The sequence below is a fragment of the Camellia sinensis genome, chromosome 2 (assembly GCF_055761805.1).
Source record: "Camellia sinensis isolate YWXY chromosome 2, ASM5576180v1, whole genome shotgun sequence".
Lineage (NCBI taxonomy): Eukaryota > Viridiplantae > Streptophyta > Magnoliopsida > Ericales > Theaceae > Camellia > Camellia sinensis.
The window spans coordinates 14,648,980-14,673,199 of NC_138962.1; the positions used below are offsets into that span (position 1 = coordinate 14,648,980).

General features: G+C 33.6%; 1 protein-coding gene across 1 annotated transcript; it reads left to right on the top strand.

The window, feature by feature from the left end:
• The first annotated feature begins 2,827 nt into the window (after positions 1-2,827).
• On the top strand, positions 2,828-6,312 carry LOC145819851 (beta-amyrin 16-alpha-hydroxylase CYP87D16-like). The gene is made up of 9 exons (XM_082913764.1): positions 2,828-3,377; positions 3,467-3,779; positions 3,899-4,051; positions 4,187-4,435; positions 4,575-4,664; positions 4,759-4,837; positions 5,441-5,547; positions 5,738-5,865; positions 5,983-6,312. The coding sequence occupies exons 1-9, from the start codon at positions 3,163-3,165 to the stop codon at positions 6,074-6,076; spliced, it is 1,428 nt and encodes a 475-aa protein (XP_082769890.1). The 5' UTR covers positions 2,828-3,162; the 3' UTR covers positions 6,077-6,312.
• The last annotated feature ends 17,908 nt before the right edge of the window (positions 6,313-24,220 follow it).

The window sequence follows — 24,220 nt, forward strand, 5'->3', positions numbered from 1 at the left end:
GTAAAAATGAAAAAATAATGAGTAACCTTAAAACACATCAAAGGATATAATTGAATATACTTGAAACAAAGTGAAAAAAGAGAATATATTTACCTTATTTCCTATCAAAATGCATGTATCATTCTAGTTGAACCAAAATTGTTCTATGTGTTTGCATCTTCCACTTGTGGAGAAAGAAAAAAGGAGAGAATTTGTGAATAAAAGTTCTATTTGATTCACGATTTCTGTTTTCTATTCCCTTCGATAAAATCCTTCACAACTCAAATATATAAACAGGATCTAAGTCAATGTGACAAGGCGGACTACAAAATTAAAATATTAGTTCTTCTACTTGCATATGTTTCCATATTATTTAACATTGTTTTTGAATTGTTTCTTTGTAACTTAGAAAATTTGATGAAACAAATAATATTGAATGATTGTCTTTGCGTACAAGCTTATTTTATATTTTCGTGTTAGTTCTTCACTCTAATATTCAAGATTTTCTTGATTTTGAATGAATTCATTGGATCATCAATTGTTATTAAACCCCAAAAAAAATAAAAAAATCATTGAGTACTAAAATATGAATTTGAAGCCACCAGCTACCGACACCGAGTGTCAAACTTGGTGGGCAGATGTAATATAAAAATAATATGAAAACTCGATGAGTAAATCTGTAATTTACTATTTGCACCATATTAATTTTAATAAAGTAAATTACAATGACCTTCCTTTAGATTTGAAACACATACAATAACCGTCATAAGTTGGGCAGAATCAGATAGGCTTCTCTTTTCATAAGATTAAAACGACTAAAATTAATATAAATAGTATGCATACACAAGGATAAATAAAGTAAAATATGTATTTTAATATAAAAGAAGTGACAATATTATTTTCTTTTATACATATAATTAATTAATTATTGATAAAAAAGAAATTAAGTATCTTGTGAATTAAAATCTTAAAAAAGCTTAATACAATTATGTCAAACTTGTAGGATTTAATTTCCCTTCAAATCTCATCATTTTAATAAGTAGATCGATAATTACTCTCTTATTAAGGAGTTGGAGCCACTGCTGTGCAGCTTGCACAACAGTGACTGTGGTGCAGCTTATGAGAATTATTTCGGACTTTATTTTCATCATCCGAATTGTTCAAGTTTTAAAGAATATTGATTAGAACATATCTGTAAAAAATCAAGTTGATCGGATATCGGTAGACCCTTCATCAACTTATATTTGTATTCAGTTTAATACTTATATATTTATGTTTTATACATGCAAATTCGAGTTGATGAAGGGTCTATCGATATCCGATCAACTTGATTTTTTATAGGTATGTTCTACTTGATGTTTTTTAAAAATTGAATGGTTCAAATAATAAAAATAAAATCCAAAACAATTTTCATAAGCTGCACAACAGTCACTAACACCTTATTAAGTCAGAGATCTAAAATTTCATTCATAATCTCCTTGAAATAAATTTCGAAGTTTATGTTTGATAAGTAGATTATGAAATAAATTTCGAAGTTTATGTTTGATAATTACTTAATATGTGTGTGGGATGAGAAAAAAATAAAAAAAATAAAGATCTTTTTTTTTTTGATAAAAAAAAAATTCAAGCTTCAATCAAATTGGGTTTTGATCCCCTCTATTTTTCAAAAAATTTTATAACATTTTATAAAGTTGCAATATATTAAAATTCAAAATCATTTTATACTACAAGATGATTATAAACATAAAACTTGGCATAATTATTTTTTTATTGAAAATAAAAAATTATATATTTAACAAAATTTGAATAGGGAAATCTCTATTTGATTCCCATCCATCCAAACTATCCTTCAACCACGCTTCCCTATTTTCCTTCGAGAAAAATGCTTGGGAGCACTAATTAATGCTTGGGAGCACTAATTAGTGCTCCCACTAATTAGGTGGCAGTGGGTCCTGTTATTAATGATGTGATGTATTGTTCTTGGAGTTGTATTTTTTTTATTTTATTTTATTTTTTAATACATTAGTGCTATTAGTGGTGATATTTTTAGTGGGATGAATCATTGTTGTTTCCTTCCATTCCTAATTTGTCTCCCACTATATAATATAGATTTATTTGTTGTCATTTTTGACTACAGTATAGATTTGTCTGACCATTCATATGGCTGGCGAAAGACTTGTAAAATAAGGCCACTAGACTCGAACAAAATATTGAGCAAAATCACACCTCTTCTCACACTTCGACTAATAATAAAAACAAATGAAATTATATAGATATTTTTTTGTTACCCGTTAATCTTATTAACTTTTTTTTATTAATTAATGGTGCTGTCATGATATTACCTTTATATCAAACAAAGTAATGACACACAAACAAAATGTTTACACATAATTTTTATATAAATATTATGACTTGTGGTTATTTTTATTTTAAATCAAAATATTTATCATTTATGTTTTTGTATAAGGAGGAGGATTTTTTTCAGTACAGATTTTGGATTGAAGGGCGTTGTTTGGGCCTGTAGGGATCACCACGGGTTTTGTTTCAATAATTCGAACCATTCATTTTGTTGGGCATTTCGTGTATTTTGTCCACATGAAAAATTAGGTCGATCCGATAATTATAACTGGTTTAATTTTTCACAAAAAAAAAAAAAAACAATTGTATTTTTAAAAATAAATCATACATTTTTTTGTACTGACAAACTCAATAAATTGAACAAGTTGCAGTTATCAGATCGATCTAATTTTTTATGTGAACAAAATATACGAAATGCTTAACAAAATGAACGGTTCGAATCATTAAAACGAGACTCGTAATAAATCCCATAAGTTCAAACCCCGCCTTCAAATCTAAAATCTCAACTGAAGAGATCCTCCTCCTTTGCATAAAATTTAGATTATAACTGCACGAAACTCAAGCTAGTCCACGTTATCCTTCCATTTAATTTTTCAATAAATTAATGGGAGTGAGAGAGGGGCATGCAACTATGGGTTGGTAGTTCCAACTTCTATCCATACTAGTATAAATTCACAAGCAGTACCAAATAACCCATCATCTCACAACAAGAAAGAACACTAGTTGGGAGATATCTACAATCCCCATACTATTGCTAGTGCTCTCTTTTCTTCTTCTACTTGTACACTCACAACTCTACTGAAGAGTACTACTTAGCCAGAAAATATGTTGCCTGTGGGAGTAGCAGTGACCACCGTTGTGGTAGCATTGGTTACCATATTCGTAACTCACTGGGTTCGCAAATGGAGGAATCCCAAATGCGAAAACGGTGTTCTTCCACCTGGGTCCATGGGCTTCCCTCTCATCGGAGAGACCATTCAGCTTCTCATTCCCAACCGATCTTTAGAACTCCATCCCTTCATTTCTAAGAGAGTCCAGAGGTACTTAAATAGAATTTTGCCAAATAAATTATATATTTTTTTGTAATTGAAGTGTAATAATTTTTTTTTGTTGATGTGTTTGTGTGCAGATATGGATCAGTGTTCCGAACTAATGTGGCCGGTAAACAAGTTGTTATAACAACCGACCCAAAATTCAATCATTACATCATTACAGAAGAAGGGAAATCCGTAGAATTGTGGTATTTGGACACGTTTTCGAGCATGTTGCCCATATATGCTGTAGGCTCTGTCCAGAAGTACATTAGAAGCATAACTTTGACACACTTCGGAGTTGAGGGCATCAGAGTGAATTTGCTACCACAAGTTGAACAACTCATTCAGAAAACTCTTCGTCATTGGTCCACCAAGCCAATTGTTGATGTCAAACATGATGCTACTTGTGTACGTTTAAAGATATTCCAAACTAATTAATTTCATCTCTAGTTCATTAATTATCTTTAATTTTTTGTGTTTGATATTTGATTGACGATAACATATATATCTCGGTTTGGTTATTGCAGATGATTTTTGATTTCACCTTGAAGCAGTTGTATGGCTATGATTGGGAAAAATCATCAGAGATGCGACATAGTGAGAAGTTTTCAAGCTTATTGCATGGTCTTTTGTCCTTTCCTTTGGACATCCCTGGCACTACTTTCCACAAATGCGTCAAGGTAATTACTTATTCCCAGCCCCCCCCCCCCCCCCCCCAAAAAAAAAAGACTTGTTTTTGAAGATATATATATGTATGTATACACTGAAATAGTTGCCAATTTTTAAGTTTTTTTTTTTTTTTTGGTGGTATTTAGGAACGCAAGGAATTATTAAGCATGTTGAAGGATATCGTACAAGAGAGAATCGATTCCGATAACCAGTTTAGAGGGGACTTCCTTGACAGAGCAATGGAAGACATGAAAACTGAGAAGTTTTTAACAGCCGAATTTCTATCCAATTTGATGTTTGGAATTTTATTTGGAAATTTTGAGCCAATCTCTTCTGTTATACTTTTGACTTTGAAGTTGCTCTCGGAGCATCCTTCAATATTAGAGGAGCTTACAGTACGTTTGCAAACTTACAATTTAACTAACTAACCGTTATTGATTTTTTAATTTTTTTTGGCCTTAGCTGAACAATGATAGACTACTCTTTCTGTATATATAATTATGACATTAATTGGTGATCGTTTGATTTTGTCAGGTTGAAAACGAGGCAATCGTTAAAAACAGAGAGAATCCAGATTCTCCACTCTCTTGGGAAGAATATAAATCAATGACTTTTACACTTAATGTATGTTTATATGATCATCTCACTTATTTGTTTTTGTCTTCTGCTAGTGAAGGATTAATTAATTGGAATTTTCACTGTACTTGAAAAATTACAGGTCGTGAATGAAGTTCTTAGGTTGGGAAATGTAGCACCAGGGCTGCTAAGAAAAGTCACAAAAGATATCAAATTCAATGGTAAGTACTATAATTGCATCACAATGGTCCTGTTTGGTGTAGTTGTTAGAACAGATTATAGATTATAGCTTAACAGATTATAGATTATGACTTTAATCAGAAGCTATTAATCTGTTTGGTGTAGCTGTTGGATTATAGATTTAAGTTACTGAGTAGTGTTTGTTAAATAAGCTGTGAAGTAACTTTTTCAATTAACTTTTTTTTAATATTTATTATTTACTATTTGTCTATATTTCTCATAAAAAATAATAATAATATTTCTATAGTCCATTTGGGTCTTTTTCTATTTTTAAAAAAATAAAAAATAAAAAAATCTAAGAGTATAACCGTGAATTAACATGTCCACAGCAGAAGCTGATAATGAGAAGTAAGGGGTCAGCAGTTTCTCAGAATTAGTTTTTTTGACTTAAAATAAGTTGTTAGAATCAGAAACTGTTTGAAATAAGTTTAACTAAACAGTCCAAAATAACTTTTTAAAAGCCAGAAGTCATAAGTTGGCTCAAAAAAACCCCACCAAACACCCCCAATACCCTAATCAGCTTCATGCAAATATAACCTACAAATAATTGAAATTAAAATGTCTACTGGTTAAAAACTCAACAGGATATACAGTTCCAGCTGGTTGGAACATTTTGATTGTTACTTCCGCTCATCAATTAAATCCAGAAGCCTTTAAGGATCCAGTTAAATTCAATCCATCACGTTGGAAGGTGCGTGCCAATCCATCTTGAGCTTATACCATTGCCTTTCCTTTTTTGTCTCCAGGAAGTGATGGCTTGAGAGTTTTGTAAATTTTTACAAAGTAGTTGTTATAATCTTATGCTTAACAGTGAGACTTGATCATTGAAAGAAGCCATTGACAGGTACTAATTTTGCTCCTTAATTGTTGACGACATATAGGACCTTGATCCAACTGTTATATCAAAGAATTTTATGCCCTTTGGAGGAGGGGTGAGACAATGCGCAGGTGCAGATTACGCTAGGGCGTTTGTATGCACTTTTCTCCATGTATTGGTCACCAAGTATAGGTAAAAGAATCTTTTTTTCTCCAAGTGTTTACTCAAGCTTGTTAACAAAAGAATGGTCAATGTTGGTCTGCTTGTTTGGGTTGCAACTTAATTTGTGATATTTCTTTTGAAAAACAGTTGGACAAAAATTAGGGGAGGAAAGATCGTTCGGAGACCCATTTTGGACTTTGTAGATGGGGTTCACATTAAACTCACACAAAAGAGCAACTGATACCTAATGAAGATCGGCTGCCGTGGACTCAAATATTGCAAGCTTTTTATATAGGACTTTCAACTAAGAAATTATGTTATATGCTCTGTTATTTTTTGTGTTATCAAAGTTGTAACTAGAGATTGTTTTAGAACAGCTACCTCATGTTTGTGCTGTCAACTAAGCTCTATCAATTAATAATCTTTTTGTTCCTCTGTACTATAATATATAAATGAATGCTTTCTTTAACCCGAAAATATGCACTATAATTTGTTATTATTCTTGTTGTTGGCCTTCATTCAGCAATTAAATTTTCCTTGGGCAAAGCATCTCCTTTGGAAATTATATTATATGGTCTTTTATTGATTTTTTTTTTAACTTTAATTTTTTTAAAACTAATTTATAGTGTCTTTACCATTAAAATAATAAAAATAAAAGAAATTTGACGTCTTCTTTGACAATGTCAAATTCGACATTGACATGCCTATTGCCAACTCAATTTTACAAGTTCAGGTGGAGCGCAATTACACGTGAATTTTTATTGTCATGTGTGCCACCCCTAATGACCATTCAAGTGAAGATGCTCTAAATAATTAACTAGAAGTACTTAAAATCATGTAGACTTGTGTGCAGAAAATTATTAAGAGTCTCAAATTGTCATATGATATTATTTACAGATCGGTCCTACAAATGAAAAATCGTAAAACATATCAAGGTTATTTTTTAGACAAATTGTGACAGTAGTCTCTGTACCTTGATTCTTATGTCATTTTGGTACTTGTACTTTCAATTGGCTCGATTTTAATCATGAATTTATGATTTTGTTTTAATTTGGTGAAATTAATTATAACTCTTAACATTTTTTTATGAAAAATATGCATATAAGTGGCATGCGATTTTTTTAGAGTAAAATTATAAATTTACTAATCTCAGTGAGTTAATCTCATCTAATTCAGTAATTATTTTCAGTTAAAAACATTAACGACATTATCAATTCGATCAAATTGACACAAAATTTAAAATTAAATGTCAAAATTGTGCCAATTAAAATTGGAGAGACCAAATTAACATAAGGGGCAAAATATAAGGATCACCAGTATAATTTATCCTTATTTCTTTACTTTCAACTACTTAACAAATGTGGATTAACATACAAACAATGAGACATGATGCGGCAAAACTACTTGTGGGGACATATTTTTAGGGTTGTCCATGTGGCCAAGGTGATTGTCGAGGTGCCACGTGAATGAGCTGAGATGCCGAGATATAGTGCGACTATATCGGAATTCGAGATATTCAGATAAAGGACAAGAGTTCTAGATAACATTAAGTTGTCTGTTTGGATAGAGATGAGACTCTTGAACAAGTTCATCTTAATATGAATAGTGTGAGTTGTAATAGATGTTATCCTTGTAAAAGATTTAGCTCCATGAAATAAAACTTCTAAGGAAAATTGGCTACTAATCATTATATAAAGAGGGCATCTCGTGGGTTTAAGGTATGTTCTGAACTAGAGTCATTTTGTGTTGATATTTTTTAGAGATAAGTGACTGACTTGATCGTCGGAGTGCTCCTGGGTGGATGAATCACCGTGGTATTCTAATTTTCTTGTGCATAGGTGCCACCGTGGTATTCTCATTTTCTCGTGTGCAAGTGCTTGGTTTAATTTATTTTGTCACGTACTCTCCAACTAAATTCCCTATTTGGTTGTGAGGTCAAAAATCAACACTCACACTACTAAATTATTACCCTTTTCATTTAAGTGTAGAATGGAGTCTTAATCCTCCATCACAAGGAAAAATAATTTAATGCCCTTTGGGTTCATTTACTCTGGAGGCTACTCCATTCACCCAATTAGTTTTTGGTTAATAAAATTAAATTAAAATTCATTATTTTCATATATATATATATATATTTTTAGAATGAATATTATTTCTGAGAATTCAAAAATATATGATTTTTGTGTATTTATTTTCATCAAAATAATTTTTATATTTTAAAAATAATAACTTGAAAGCATAACTAAACATAGTAATTACTTTTTATTTATTATAAATTTTTATTAACTATATTTAATATTAATCTTATTTTAAAAAAATATTTTTAATGATATTAATTTTATAAAAATTAAAATTTTATATTAAAAATTATATATATATATATATATTATGAAAATAAAATAAAAAAGATTAAAATAAATTTTATAAATCTATATCTAGAACATATATAAAAAGAACGTAAGAGTGGTGTAACATGGTGTAACGCTGGGTTCTTGGCGTAGCTCTGTTGATTCAAATCATCCACACCGACTATGAGGAAGAAAACAAATTTTGGGGGCTTTCCCCATATTAAGCCTATTTTGTATCTTAATTCCCAAACTAGGCCTAGTTTGGACGGAATTTTCAAACTAGGCTAAAGCGCTATTACAAATAGCGCTTTCACTGTTTGGAGCCCAAAATGTGATGAATAGTGAAAGCGTTATTGCAAACCACACTTTTAACATAAAAATTTTTTCTGAATAAAACGCTATTTGAAATCGCGCTTTCACAGAAAACGCTATTTGAAATAGCGCTTTCACTGTGCATTATTTTTTCTTCAGAAAACGCTATTTGGAATCACGCTTTCACTGTTGATAAATGAAAGCGTGGATTGAAACCACGGTTTTAAAAGTTATATAAAACACCCAAGCCCCCTCATTTGCAATCACATTTTTTACACGTACGTTTTTTCGTCTCTTGCTCTCTGCTCTCAGACTCTCTATCTCTCGCTCTCGATCTCCCTCTGCTCAGACTCTCACTGTCGCTCTCGCTCTCCCTCTGCTCTCACTCTCTGTCTCTACTCTCTCTCTCTCCATGGTATGGCATCTAGCTCTGTCTGTATCATTTGAATTTTATGTATTTATTTATTGTATTTGTGAAAATGTGAATGTGTGGTTGAAAATGTGAATGTGTGTTTGTGAAAATGTGAATGTTAGGGTTCTAAATGTCAATTATTAAATGTGTTAGGGTTGTAATGTGTTAGGGTTTTATCAGTGTGGTTATGAAATTATGAAATCATAAAATGTTAGGGTTTTGAATTGTGAAATCAGAAATTATGCTTGTGGTTTCAGAAATTAGGGTTTGAAATTTTTTGAAATCAGAAATTAGGGTTTGGAATTTTTTAAAATCAGAAATCAGGGTTTGGAATTAGGGTTTGGAATTTTGCTTCTGAATCAGAAATCAGAAATTATGCTTGTGAATAAACTAACCTATATTTGTTGAATTGGAATTATGAAATGTCTATATTTTGAAATTTGAAATCAGAAATTGGAATTTTGAAATTATGCTTGTGAATCAAAATGTTTATATTTTTTGAAATTAGGGTTTGGAATTTTGAATTGTGAATAAATCAACCTATATTTGTTGAATTGGAAATTTTATTTTTTGCTTGTTAAGAGGAATTAAAAGGAAATTAGGGTTTGAAATTAGGGTTTTAAAAGTAATTTTTTTAATTAAGAATAAAATTAAAAAAATTAAAATTCATATAATTGATAATTGTTAATGTCATATTATGAAATTCATATAATTGAGAATTGAGAATTGAAATTCATATTATGAAATTCATGAATTGAGATATTTATGAGTAACATAACTAAGAGTTTGTTCGAATTGGAATTTGGAATTTTTCATGAACCGAATAACATATGGCCCCATGAGTGTGGACTTTTCACCAATTATCCCTATTTTAAATTGATAATGTTATATATATTAATAAATTTTTATTATAAAAAAATTAACTACTAGTATAACACCTATTACATCATTAAAATAATTCATGCTTTAATTTTAAAAATTTTATTAGTACATGATGTATCAATTATTAAGAATAATTTATAAAATTTATTAATTTGTATAATGTTTTTCATTTTGTATATGTTATACATGAAGTTGATGTGTTAAAGTCAATTTGCTTTAATCATATATACAGTTAGAGTATTCTTTATTTGTTACACATAATTACCAATATACATAGCATGAATTGTTGACTTTGTGGTTGTATATTCAATTTTTATTCAGTTTCTACATCAATTGGTTGGCATAATCTAGAACTAATTAGGTAAATTTCATTTTCGATTTGCCACTCACCCAAATAATACTGACCTACGAAAATCTGTAAGTCCAATCACTTGTAAAGATATTATGGTACATTGTAAAGAATATTACCTTATTTTGTATTCACCCAAAAAACATTACCTTATTTTGTGAAAATAGCTTTTTAAAAAATAAAAATTGATAAAAAAATTAAAAAGCAACCCAATTTCATATTAACTTTTTTAACTTATAAAAAAGTCAAAAAAATCATTAAAAAAATAATATCAAACAAGTTTTTAGTCATATTATTTATAAATTAAGAGGTCAGTAAATCAATTTTTACTTAAAGGCAATGGATGATTAGTGAAAAACATAAACGCATGACTTTCCAAGAGTACCTAATAAAAAATATCAAACAAACTCTTAGTTATGTTACTCATAAACCGATAATTCATACTATGTTACTCATGAATTGGAATTTTTCCTCATTGAAATTCATATTATGTTCTCTCAAATATTTAATTTTGACTCCATTTTATTCCAAAAAAAATATTTTTATTGACTTCAAAATAATAAATGAAAAGATCATGTTCTCTCAAAATATTTAATTTTGACTCTATTTTATTCAAAAAAAATATTTTTATTGACTTCAAAATAATAAATGAAAAGAACATGTTCTCTCAAAATATTTAATTTCGACTCTATTTTATTCAAATAAAAATATTTTGGTTTAGTTTCGTTTGGTTTATTTCACTATATTTGGGGTCAGGCACCCAGAATATGATTAAAAATTCTTAGGATTTATTTTCATTTGGGTTTAGCTAAAGGTTTCCACTTAGTTGTTAACTATCTAAATCCATACTTTAGGACATAGCTTATTGCAGGTGTCTGCATATAAGCACATAATTACTTATAAATTGTATGTAAGATCGGATTGCACTCTACCCCTCCAAGCTAACCAACCAAAAAAATTTAATTTAGGGAGGTGCCACATTCTTCCACAACCATTTGAAAAATCAAACCAAACAATTTATTTTTGTCAAATTTATTTATATTTTTTCAAAAAAATCAAAAAATAATTTAACAAATCAAACCAAACCGCTATATCATGTATTATTTTTAATATACATTCAGTAAAATTAATAATTTTAATAAAAGATATTAACTTTGATATTAGAATAATTTGAAGACATTTCATCATAAAATACTAACATTTAATTTTATAATCTTGTCATAGAAATTTTAAAAAATTTAATAAGCTGAATTTGTAATACATAAAATAGCATTATAGTAGAAATTAAAATTTCCTCACAAAACTTAAGAAAATTTGAAAAAGTTTTTGAAATGGGTATTGAATGAAGTGACTTATAACCACTTTCGCTTTGTGACTGTCCACTACCATTGAAAAGGAAAATCTGAACATTATGTTTTAATAATTTTTATTTTGATTTATATAATTAGAAGTCATTATTACACTAGTTATAATATATGCATGAAAAGAGTCTTAAAATATTCTGATTAATAGTCCATAGCAATTTCGTAGGTAAGAAGGACAAAAAAAAAAATGGCACTTTGATGGGAAAGCTTGTATTTCATAATACTAAATAATTGGTATGGATGCCCCGATAGATTCACATGGATAACTATCCAAAATTTACTACATAGATTTAACCACCAACTTAAATTTTCTCTCTAATTTTTGGCCATTATAAATTATCTCTGTAATTATTATTTTGTTTTTGTATGTTTAAGAAAAAAAAAAAAGAGTAAATAAATTAAATTTTTTTCTTACTTTTCAGAACGAGCCAAAATGAGTTTTTTGTTTTAATTTCATAACAAAGCCTCTATGACCTCTAAAAAATGGACGAGGGTTACTAGTTCACATAGGAAATAACTTTATCATTAAGGCCCCTAATGGCATAAGTTTGAGCAAATCAAATTAACTTATCTGTAATTGTCCATAAATCTGAAGAATTGGATCACCAGTTTTAAAAAATTAATAACAATGTTTGAAACCCCTATTTTATATTGTCCAAATCAATCGAGTTCTTTCAACTCAATGAAACAAATATTTAATTATCTACAAAACTTACACTATGATTTAAGATGTTTGCATGATTTGTCCAATTTTGTCCAGTCTCACTGAATAAGAAAAATGCTTGATAGAATAAAGTGTTTTTTAAATGTGTGATATATTTGTCTACCTTATCAAAATAATAAAAAATAGATCAAGATTTATGAAAAGAAAACAAAATAAGTGTTTTTAAAATTGGTCCCGCTTATATGCGTACGATTAAATCATTGCCTAAATTAACGGTTGTGTAGAGTCATTATTATTATTTATTTATTTATTTTCAGTGAATGCCTTTTAAAAATTGATCATATTGAGGGAGGAAGGCCCTTGCCGCAATGGTAAGGTTGTTTTATTATGCTGATAATAATATAAAATAAAATAAATCTATTATAATTCGAGTGTTATGGATTCAAATCATAGAAATAATGGGCTTCTTTGGTTTGTTTTTCATATAAAATGTTGGGAAAATTTCTCTACAAACAAATTTTCAAGATTAATAAAACCAAACAAATTTTTTCAAATAAAATCTCAAAATTTTGTTTGGTTACCTACTTTTCAAAATAACTTTCTCTGTCATACACATAAAATCAATCACTTTTTGTAAAACTCTCTCCCCAAAACAAATATCCACAACCATTTCTGAAAGAAGGCAAACCAAATAAGACCGCATACTTTTTATCTCAAAAACACTCTAGAAACACAAACCAAACACATCTCTTTAAATACTTAATAATACGGATGCATATATCTGATCTTCCTCTAAACTCTGCCATGACTGTAATCTTTGGAATTGTCCCTTTATAGATCTTGTAAATCAAAATGGGTCATTTGCTAAAAATCTTGTAGTTTTGTTATAAACAAACAAAATTGATCATGAAATTGAATAAAAATACATATATACGCATAAAATTTTATAGAGTTTGTTACTATTTTTAAAAATTTTATCAATCTATATACATTTTCTGTACAGTTCTATAACCATTTTTGTATTCTTAGACTTATTCAAAATCTGAAGTTATTGCTGCTATGTGATTCAAAATTTATTTTTCGCCACTAATTCAATAAACATTTTTGTGTAGGACATGTATACATGTGTATGAATTCCAAAAAGGATCATATGAACAAAGCATATCCAACCTTAAAAAGAATGAGAAAAAAAAAAACCAATGACAACAAAGAATTAAGACAAGAAGTATAGTTGTTCTGATGTTTTTTTTTAATTAAGCAAGAGAGTAATGACAACAAAGAACCTTCACGCAGAAAAGATAAGAGTCTTCATGTAGGAAGTAAATAAAAACTCCACGTAGAGATGAAATCTCAGCTGTTGTTTCATACGAATAAAAATAAGTGAGAAAAAATGAGAAAATAAACACTAATAAACAAATTGAGACACAAATATACAGCTGACAAAATACAAATTGAAGTAATGTTTCATCTCTACAGTTCCTTCAACCCTAGAAAATATAAATTGACAAAAAATGAGAGGGTTAATTTTTATAGGAAAATGTCACTTATGATATAAATGTGACTTATAGGAAAATTTAAATTGTCTCTTCACTCCCACAACTTCCTTTCACCAACTGTTCGCCTAAACAAATTCAAATAACGAACAACAAAATAAAAGTAAGTTAATTTACAAAAATCAAATCAACACTGAAATGTTATCAAAACAAAGAAGAAGAAACATGAAAAAAGAAAAATTTACATTTACCGTGTGCAATAGCATGATGTTAATCGTAATAAATAATGAAAAAAGCAGAACACAGGAGTTCCATAGACAAGTAATTTGAATAAAATGATTTAAAGTTGATATAATTATTTTAGAAGTAGAATTCGATATATGTATATTGTTGATATTTTAATGTTTATTGTTTCATTGAAGCAAGTATATGGCAACTGTTCCAATTATCTTTTACTGGGGGGGAAACATAATCCGGGATCCCGATGAAGGTCTGTCATATAATGCTGAGCCGAAAGGGATATACGGGGTGCAACTTGGCACCACACTTAGCAATTTGGAGGAGATGTTTATGTCCAAGGTGGCAAGTTACGGGGAAATAGTCCGATTGATCTTCAAATGTAGATATCCTTATCGCCAGTGGCAAGCAACCGGCAAATACAAAATATTACCGATCAATGACGATGAGGCGTTGAATACCGTATTAAGTATCGGTGGAAGTTTCCAACCACCAAATTGTTTGGAAGTGTACATTGAGAAAAAGGTTGTACACAATCTTCCGTATATGACATAGATGGATTCTCATCCGTTTACTGCATTGCTGACACATGGGATTGACACGACAGCGTTTCAGTCTCCTATGTATGAATCAAATGAATGTTATGCAGTAGGCTACACACAACAGACATTTCATGGCCATGGTGGAGAATCAAGTTCACGTGGTGGATATGAGACTGAATTTCACAATAACACCGAAGATGTGCCCACCTACAGCCATCATACCACTCCAGTTGAAGTTGCTGGTAATATGGCTGAAACGGTTAATTCTGTGCAGTTTGCTGACAGTGACATGTACGGTCCTGATGTCGCCCTAGACAATGATGAGAATGAAATGTGTGATGAAGAAAATTTATCAGGCGGATTAGATGATGATGATGATAAAGAAGATGATGCCGACGCTCCCGTTGATATTCAGAATGCCCCCATTCCATCTAGACTTGAAATCCCTTTCTATGAAAACATTCACATGGGTGGTGATTTTGACATTAGTAACCGCGATGTCGTTCCTTGTAACCGAATCTGGAATGCTGAAAATCCCGAGTTGGACAAAGAGATGGTTTTCATTGATAAGAAGCAACTCGTACATGCTGTGAAATTGTACCATGCAACAAATAATCGAGAGTATAAAGTCGTAACCTCCAAGCGAGACGTTTGGGTGTGTGCTTGCAAGCACGATTGTAGATGGTGGTTGCGTGCATCTCTTAGTAGGATACATGGTCTTTTTGAAATAAAGCAGTATAGGGGTCCTCACCATTGTTTATACCTACGAATGAACAGGGACCACACTAATATTAGCTCCAGTTACATTGCTTCTCATCTTTTGGGACAAGTTGCTGTGAGTATACAAAATAAATGCTTACATTTATATACATATTTGTTTGTTTAAAGTGTTCACACTAAAATAATCTGACTCATAGGTATTGTTGTATGCAGGATGAACCTGATATGCCCATTAAGAATGTCATCGAAGATATCAAAAAGACCATGAACTATAGTATATCATACAAGAAGGCGTGGCATGCAAGGGCATAGGCAATTAGAATGGTATTCGGGGATTGGGATGAATCATATAGGATGTTGCCTAAATTCATGCATGCATTACAAACATCTAATCCTGGCACCATCGTGCAATGGAAGTATAGATATATCGGAAGTACAACCATTATGCCCGTCTTCCACTTTGTTTTTTGGTCTTTCAAACCCGTCATCAATGGATTCAGACATTGTAGGCCTGTTATAACCATAGATGGTACATTCTTATACAGGAAATACACTGGTGTGTTGCTTGTAGCAATGATTGTCACTGCCAATGGCAAAGTATTACCGTTTGCATTCGTTGTTGTCGACAGGGAGAGTTTGGAGTCATGGTCGTTCTTCATTTCAAATATCAAGGAACATATTGTCATGGACCGACAGGGAGTGACTTTGATATCTGATCGAGCTGAGAATATTTTAGCTGTTGTGAGGCGGCATTGGCTGAATCCCTCGCTCCAATTTGTTGGATATCATCAGTACTGCCTTCGACATGTTTGTAGTAACTTTAACACTAAGGGGTTGTTTGAGATGTTTTAAATAAGTGCACTTTTTGACTTTTTATGAAATATGGGTTGGGTTTGAAGTGATGTGATAGAGAAGTGATGTGACTTAAATAAGATGATGTGACTTAAATAGATAGTGACTTTTTGACTTTTTTTGAAAATGCCAAACTTAGCCTAAGTTCAAAAATAAGGAGCTGAAACAACTTCTATAGAAAGCAGAGAGTGCTCATCAACGACGAAAGTGTAATGGTTACTTACAACAAATACAGGCTATTGACCAAGAAGCCATCAATTGGGTTTACAAGATGAATCCTGTGGAGTGGGCCCTTTCGTATGACAGTGGATATCGGTGGGGGGTATTGACCAGCAATGATGTAGAGTGCTTCAATAGCCTCTTGAAAGGTGCAAGGAACTTACCTATCTCAGCTATGGTTGAATTTACATTTCGGCGGCTCGTAAAATATTTTGACGAGATGGGAGCCCAAGCTGAAATAGATGTAGGAAATGAGTTCCAATACCCTAGAGAGATGCAAAAAACTATTGAGGATGGCATCGTAAGGGCAAATACTTTCAAGTTGATATCGTATGACAGGTTAGTTTGTAATATAAACTAAATTGTTGTTATTATGTTGTGAAGTTAAGTACACCTAAAAATATGAACTTGATTAGTTTCTATTACAATTTTCTGATGAGCCACGCCGCGTATTTGAGGTGCAAACATCTTTTCGCCATAGACGAGGTCGCAATACACAAATTGTGCGGATGAATCAACCCACATGCAGTTGTGGAAAATATGAGATACGACACTATCCATGTTCCCATATGCTCGCTGTAATGTCTGAATGCGGTGACAATCCATTCGAGTACGTTGATCTAGTATATAGGCTTCCTGTATACATGAGGGTTTGGGAAACTAAATTCAATCCAATACCGCATCAAGATTATTGGGATGATCTGCAGTGGACCTTAATGCCTAATGTACTTCGTTTGCGAGAAGTAAAACGGAGTTGTGCATCTATGTCTTGTATTCCGAATGAGATGGATATATCAGATAGGCGTTTGACCGCTCGTTGCAGTGAGTGCCAGCAGACAGGTCATGACAGGCGAACATGTCCGGCGTGACTTGGTCGATGAAGACTATGTAATACTTACATATTGTAATAGATCATTTTTTAATTCTTTATTTGTAATAGATCATTTTATTCTTTATTTTGTAATTCATTATTTGTAAACGGGGTCGTACATTTAAATAGATCATTTTTTATTTATAATAGATCATTTCTATTTTTTAATTCTTTATATATTGTAATTGTTTGATTTCCTTGACAAAATTTACAACTAACATACTAAACAAATAAATTAAACTAAATGACAATGCAAAAACATTTAACTATACCACATAGGCCTATGTTTTTTATTCTCTACTTGATTGAAAATGTCTATTACAAAATTTTAGTGAAAATCACATAGTTCTTCTACCATTTTAAGATTTTAATATTTCGACTGCTGCAAGCATTTTTTACATTTACAATTTATGAATCAGTCTATGTAATTTACAAATTTGATACTTTATTGGAACTTTTACCATTACAAAATCAATAATGAAGTTTTGTCAAATATGCCATAAATGTAATTAGCAAACTCTTATTGGAAAAAAAATTCTCATTCCATTTTTTCGCAAATATTTATGTACGAAAACTATCCACACATGTTACTGGTCATTATTAAGCTTATGTAACTGAGACCCTAAAATGATTTTGTAAAAGATTTCTATATTAGTTATAGCATAGATAACGATAGGTTTTGTTGAATTGCTTATCATATTTAATGGCACATAAATTAATAAATTTAGATTTTAGTGAATTGCTTCCATGTTAACGGCACACAAACTGATACTTTTAAAATAATCGACCACATTTGTTTTTCAAGTCGTCATGTACGGAATAATTTGAGTTTAATTGTTATAGTTAAATTACATGCTCACCAATACAGTTTTTTAAAATGTATTTGTTTTTCAACTGTACAGGCTTCATGGCACATCTACCTGATGAGGTCCCACTTTTGAGTTATCCACATCGGGCTGACAGTACATGGGAGGACCCGGTATGCAATAACGTTTGTTGGATTTTACGCTTACAATGAAAATACCTTGCATTTTGTTTTATATTACGTGATAATGCTATAATTTAAACTACTCATTCTGTTATGCAGGACCAGGCACGAACCTTGGTGACATGCCGGCGGGGAGATTCCGGCCTGTGGGAGCGTCCATTAGACCATAGAGTCTTGTAGTGTCTACTACGCGCGGGATTCTATTATGTCTATCGTATAGGCCATATCAGACTGGACCACCCACTCATTACTGCTTTCGTCGAGAGGTGGCGCACAGAGACTCATACATTTCATTTCCCGATCGGTGAGGCCACCGTCACATTGCAGGACGTATCTGCCCTATACGGTCTACGGATTGATGGGCGAGTAGTTACTGGACCTGACCCACCATTGACGAGGGACCAGCGGATAGCCCTATGTGCTGAGCTATTAGGAGTAACTGTGACAACCCTCACCACTGTTTACTGATAAACCACCGATCACTATTAAACTGAGACTGATTATGATAATTGACTGAATTAACTGAAATCACTAAACTGATTGATTGATTGTTCTAGTTTGAATGCATATCTATCTGTTGACTGTTAAATTATCTGTTCATGTTTTATGCTTTAAACTGCAAATTGAAGGCCTTATCGGTGGCCGAATCTGAAATTGATTAGTGATATGTGTTAATCATAGTTTATGTGAATTATGGTGTATTTAATTGAAATGTGATTTGGTATGATTAAATTAGATGAAAATAAGTTAAACTACATAAGTTGGCCTTAATCACCAAATTGCCATCCTAGAGGATTAATCTAGGACCCCTTTTGTTGATCCATTTATGTTAGACACAAAACATTTCCTCAGCCACTTCCTTACACTCAAACCGACCAAGAGTGAGAGAATTGAGTTCAATTTGAAGATTTGTTTGGAGACTTGGAGAAATTGTAGAAAGATTGCAAGAATAGAACTTCCACACCTTAAATTGAAGACTTAGGTAAGGAATTCAACCTCTTAATTGTGTCTTTAAGTTGGTTCTTGCATAGTTCATGTCATATTGAAGAGCTAAGTCATGAATTGGTTCTAGCATATTGAATTGTAGCTCAAATCATGCATGCATGTCTACATTGTTGCATTTTGAGGTTGATTACATGGAATTTGGTATATGCATGTTCATACTATTGCTATAATCCATGTTTTCATCTTGTTTTTGGAAGTTGAGGCTCATTTGAGCAAGTCATTGAAGCTTTGAATTGGTTTAAACTCATGCATGTCATGTTTGAGTTATGTTCATGAAAATTGGTTTGAAATTGGATTTAATTGAACTACATTTGGGCTTTGATTTCTCAAATTGATTTTTGAAACATGTTATACTATGGGTTTTGAAGTGCTTTCCAGAAAATTAGCCCAAAAGGATCGAATTTGGTACATTGAAACTTGGTTTTGAGCTTGAGGTTCAAATCTGGAAATTCCAGATTTTGGACTCACGCTCGAGCGGGGTGACTGGCGCTCGAGCGTGAAATTCGTGCATCCAGAACTTTACACTGTTTTACAGTCCGCTCGAGCGGGGTATTGGACGCTCGAGCGAGGACTTGTGTCACACACTCGAGCGGGTGTCGAGCGCCCATTGAGCGTGATTTTCACACATCCAGTACTTTTTCAGTACGCTCGAGCTTGAAAGTTTACGCTCGAGCGGAGTCTTATTTTGCATGTCCGCTCGAGCGGGGAAACCCACGCTCGAGCGGGACCTCTGTTTTTTGAAAATTCTGAAAATGCTTTTAAAGTACATCTTTGCATCCTCATTCCATCCTAGGCATTCCTAGGCCTAGTTTAAGGCATCTTAATGAGGATATTGATGTAGAACCACACCGAGTCAAGATAGGGATTAAGTTATTATTTTCCCAACTATGTAGCTTAGTGTGTGTTCATTCTGCAACTGTGTAAGATTGGCTTACGGAGATGCGCTCTAGCTTATCTGTAGCCCAGAACTCTGTGAGTAACAATGTTGTAAAGATATGTTTGAAAATGAATATTTTCTTAATGATCAACTGAACTGTTTTCTGTTAACTGAATGAATGTTTGTCCTCTATTCTGAACTGTAATGTGGCATCCTTAGCAACTACTGTTACTGTTACTGCTACTGTTACAGGGATCTCTGTCGGTTTCCATGTTTGGAACCATTACTGATGGCCATCATTGACTATTCGGTCTTTCAAGACCTACTGCTTACTGTACTGTTATGCTATTGGATGTACCACATATGACTGTTATGACTGAATGACTGATATACTGAATAAATTGACTGTTTCCAATATTAAAAGGACATTCATTCTTAACCTCTTTACACATTATGTTATTCACTGGGCTTTAGCTCACTGCTCATATATATATGTAGGTGTTCAGGCACCAGACTGGAGCTAGGAGCGTGGGTTAGACTCCCTTTTGTCAAAGCCAACCATTGTGCCTCACTGTGAGGTTCCGAGCCTGTCAAGCCAGGGCTTTTGGGATGTTTTAGTTTCTCCATTTTTGTATCTGTTATGTAACTACTATTTAGACTGAATGCTTTTGTACTTTACTGTTCTAATAGGGATTAAGTCCCTGTCCTAAATGATTGTATACATTGTACATACTGTCTTGGTACTGATTGTATATATATATATATGAAAAGTCTTTTTGCATACAGACTATCACAACTCATTGGACATTGTCTATTTATTGTTTTGGCTTCCGCCATGCCCCTGTACTTTGTCTTATTGAATTACTGTTAAACAGGCCTTCAGTAATCTCGGATTACTGGCCGGTTACGGTGCTAAACCCATAGGGGCGGGTTTGGGTCATGACAGTAGCACCTACACCTGCAGACTTACAAGCAAGTAGAGTGAGGGTGAGGTGGTTGTCCGAGCAGTTTCAGGGCCATCTTCCAGATCATGCTCCAGATGAGTTAGTACAGTAGCATGCCCGAGCATATATTCTGTGGCTTATTGAGGGGGGCACTTCTCCTTGGTAAGTCACAGAACCTGCTCAAGCTGATGTACTTGCCATTGTTGAGAGACATTGACGTGATCGACCAGTACAGCTGGGGCGCCGCGGCTTTGGCATGCTTGTATAGGATGCTATGTCGAGCAGCTCAGGTGGGTGCGAATCAGATCGGAGGACCCCTTGTCTTGCTACAGGTTAGTAAGAATTTTATTACATGTCAATTCATATTGTATGGCATATATCAGTATTGTAATTGCGTTCAAACTATTGCAGATTTGGGCGTGGGAGAGATTGATTCGCATTGCCTCGTCTAAGCGGCAACTGGTTGCTCCTGGTGAGGTTCCCATCGGCCAGGGAGATATGCAGTTGCCGACCGGACCTCGAGGTAGCTGGTGGAGGGTTGATATGGGCCACGTGGTCGTATCGACCCACGTAGTCGTTGTGTATAGAGACCAGCTTGACCGGATGATAGAGGGCGATGTATGAAATTTAAATACCTAAATTTTAATTGTTATATGGAGTGTATATGTTCATGAGCAATTTTTAATAGACTTGTCGTTATTGTAGTTTATCTGGCAGCCTTATGCTGGGGTCCTCGGTACGCTCCTAGACTATTGCCGACTAGGTGAGGAGATATGGATGGCGAGAGTGCCACTCATTTGTTTTGACGTGGTTGAGTGGCATCTCCCTGATCGTGTCCTCCGACAGTTTGGTCGGGTCCAATCCGTACCGGATCGGTGTGACACCGAGTGGCGGTTGCATGCGACTGATAGACGTGGCCGAGCCGGCACTGACTGGAGTGTGCATCATATGCGATACATATATCTGTGGGATGCCCGTCGCGACAGTATTGTACAGGCTGACTAGAGCGATAGGGTCCTCCCCTCTCCCGACCCTTACATGTTGTGTATCAGCGACATACACACTTACTTGTCGGTAATCCGAGCCACCTGCCTAAGGCCGGATATCAGGGAGTTGGGCCTTCTCTCGAGGCATTGGTGAGTATCATAGTATGTGTCATATAATTGTTAATATCATAATTGATTTACTTTCAGTCAACTATAGCCTAATATATCTGATTTTTTGTTCAGGTGGTTCGAGTTGGGAGGTCATATCACTTGGCTGAGGACGCTCTTTTCAAACGTGATGGACAGCTTGGTCTGCAGGCCTTTGCAGAGATTCGAGAGTTATTATACGAGGGGATCCAGCATGTCCATCGGGTAGATTGTCTGCATTTTGGGGACTACGGTGTACACAGTGCAGCAGCTGCTCCAGACATATCAGTTCCGTTCACGTCAGTGCCTCCCACTTCAGCGCCAGCCACAGCAGGTCCTTGGACTTCAGTCACCCCACCGCATGATACCCCATACATTTCTCCAGATTCCCCACACGTACATCCTATCTAGCATGCTGACCCTGATTGGACACCGCCCCGGTTTATGCATGATGTTGTTATCCCACCCACCCAATTACCACCTGCTTTTCTGGGGACTACTTCTATTGTGCCCATGAGTACACATGATGCCGTTCTCACTAACATCTCCCACGTTGACGACGAGGCCCATATTGAGCCCCCCCCAGAGCGCGAGGGAGAGGCCGAGGTTATGGTCGCGGCCGAGGTCGGGGTGCGGGCAGAGGCAGAGGTCGAGGTCCAGCTGCAGATCGTGATACAGTTGCACCAGATGAGGGAGTTTCACAGCTCACAGCAGTATTCGATCTTCAGGCAGAGACAGGATCAGGGGCAGCAGATGCAGGAGAGGTGGGATCACACTCACAGGCTCCACAGACAGTCAGTGGAGGGCCATATGCAGGGGAGGGAGTGCCAGATATTCAGAGAGTCTACCGCTGGAGATCGAGGAGGGGGGTCCACGGTCGGGGTTGTGGGACTGGGGGCAGGTTAGGGCATTAGCGGTTGTGATATGGATTGTATAGTTTTTTTTTTTTTTTTTGTAGTAATTGTTATAGTTTTTGTAAATCAAACTTGTAAAGCTGATGTAAATGTGTCATACTTATTTATTCGGAATTATAATTTCACAATTTTTTATTCTTACTTATTTTGATGAATCACACAAATCTCTTTCACATCTCTACCTCTCTCTCATTCTCCGTAGTCTCTGCATTATTTGTAGTAATTTACATTTTTTCCTCAATTTTACAAATTGAGACAACCATTTATAAACCAAAAAAATTATCGAACAAATTGAGACATCAATTTATAAAATTGAAGTTCAAATAAATTTTAAGAATTAAATTATAAATCCTAAAACCTAAAATAAAAATAAATAAGGTAGCGTTTGGTAACGTTTACGTTTTTGGTTTATGTTTACAAAAAAATTAAAAACTGATTTTTGTTTATTTTTAGAAAAACATAAATTACAAACGCGTTTGGTTTGAACAAAATGTTTAAACAACCCATAAAAACATAAAATAAAAAATATTCTTGTTTAGGCCTAAAAAATATGTTTGTTTAGGCCTAAAAACAATTGAAATATCTCCCTTCATTGATAAGTCGTGGATAAGCATTACAAATCTATTACAACATAAATGGTTTGGTCATTCATCCAAACAATTTCATTCATTAACGTCATCATCTAACATCTCAATATCAGATTCATACATAACATCCATGCTCTAGGCGAAGTACTGGTGTGCATTATCCATTAACCCATCTTCGGCACGCTCATTTGCGGTCTTCATTAGTGAGGACCTTTGCAAACGTTGGGTCATGCGATTAACTTCGTCGCGGATACGATGCAATGCCCTTTGCAACAACTGTGGAGTGTCAGCTGGCATATGCATGGCTAACTGGCGAGGAAATTTAATATTACCTTCACGACATAACTCAACGAGAACGTTTGCTCGAGTTATGAGAAATTCTCACTCAGCTCTCATGGTATTAACGGTGGCACGTGAGTAACGCAAATTTGGATTTAATGGGTATTGAAATTCATCTCCATCTGCAATTCAATAGCGACCCATTGCTGAATATAGATCAACCACCGTATATCTCATGATGATATCGCTCGAAATAGCTGTAAAACTTTTGTTGTGGTATGATGCGATATTTATACCATATATACAAATGGTAGCTGTATGTATGAAATTATTGTAAACAACTATGACAACTATGCATCAGAGTTGTCACATCAACTTTGATGACCTGAACAA

Bases quoted from the DNA above. Each gene is read 5' to 3' on its own strand.
- LOC145819851 (XM_082913764.1), top strand. From the start codon at position 3,163: ATGTTGCCTGTGGGAGTAGCAGTGACCACCGTTGTGGTAGCATTGGTT. The intron at 4,052-4,186 runs GTAATTACTTAT...GGTGGTATTTAG, and splicing joins CTTTCCACAAATGCGTCAAG to GAACGCAAGGAATTATTAAG. The intron at 4,665-4,758 runs GTATGTTTATAT...GAAAAATTACAG, and splicing joins CAATGACTTTTACACTTAAT to GTCGTGAATGAAGTTCTTAG.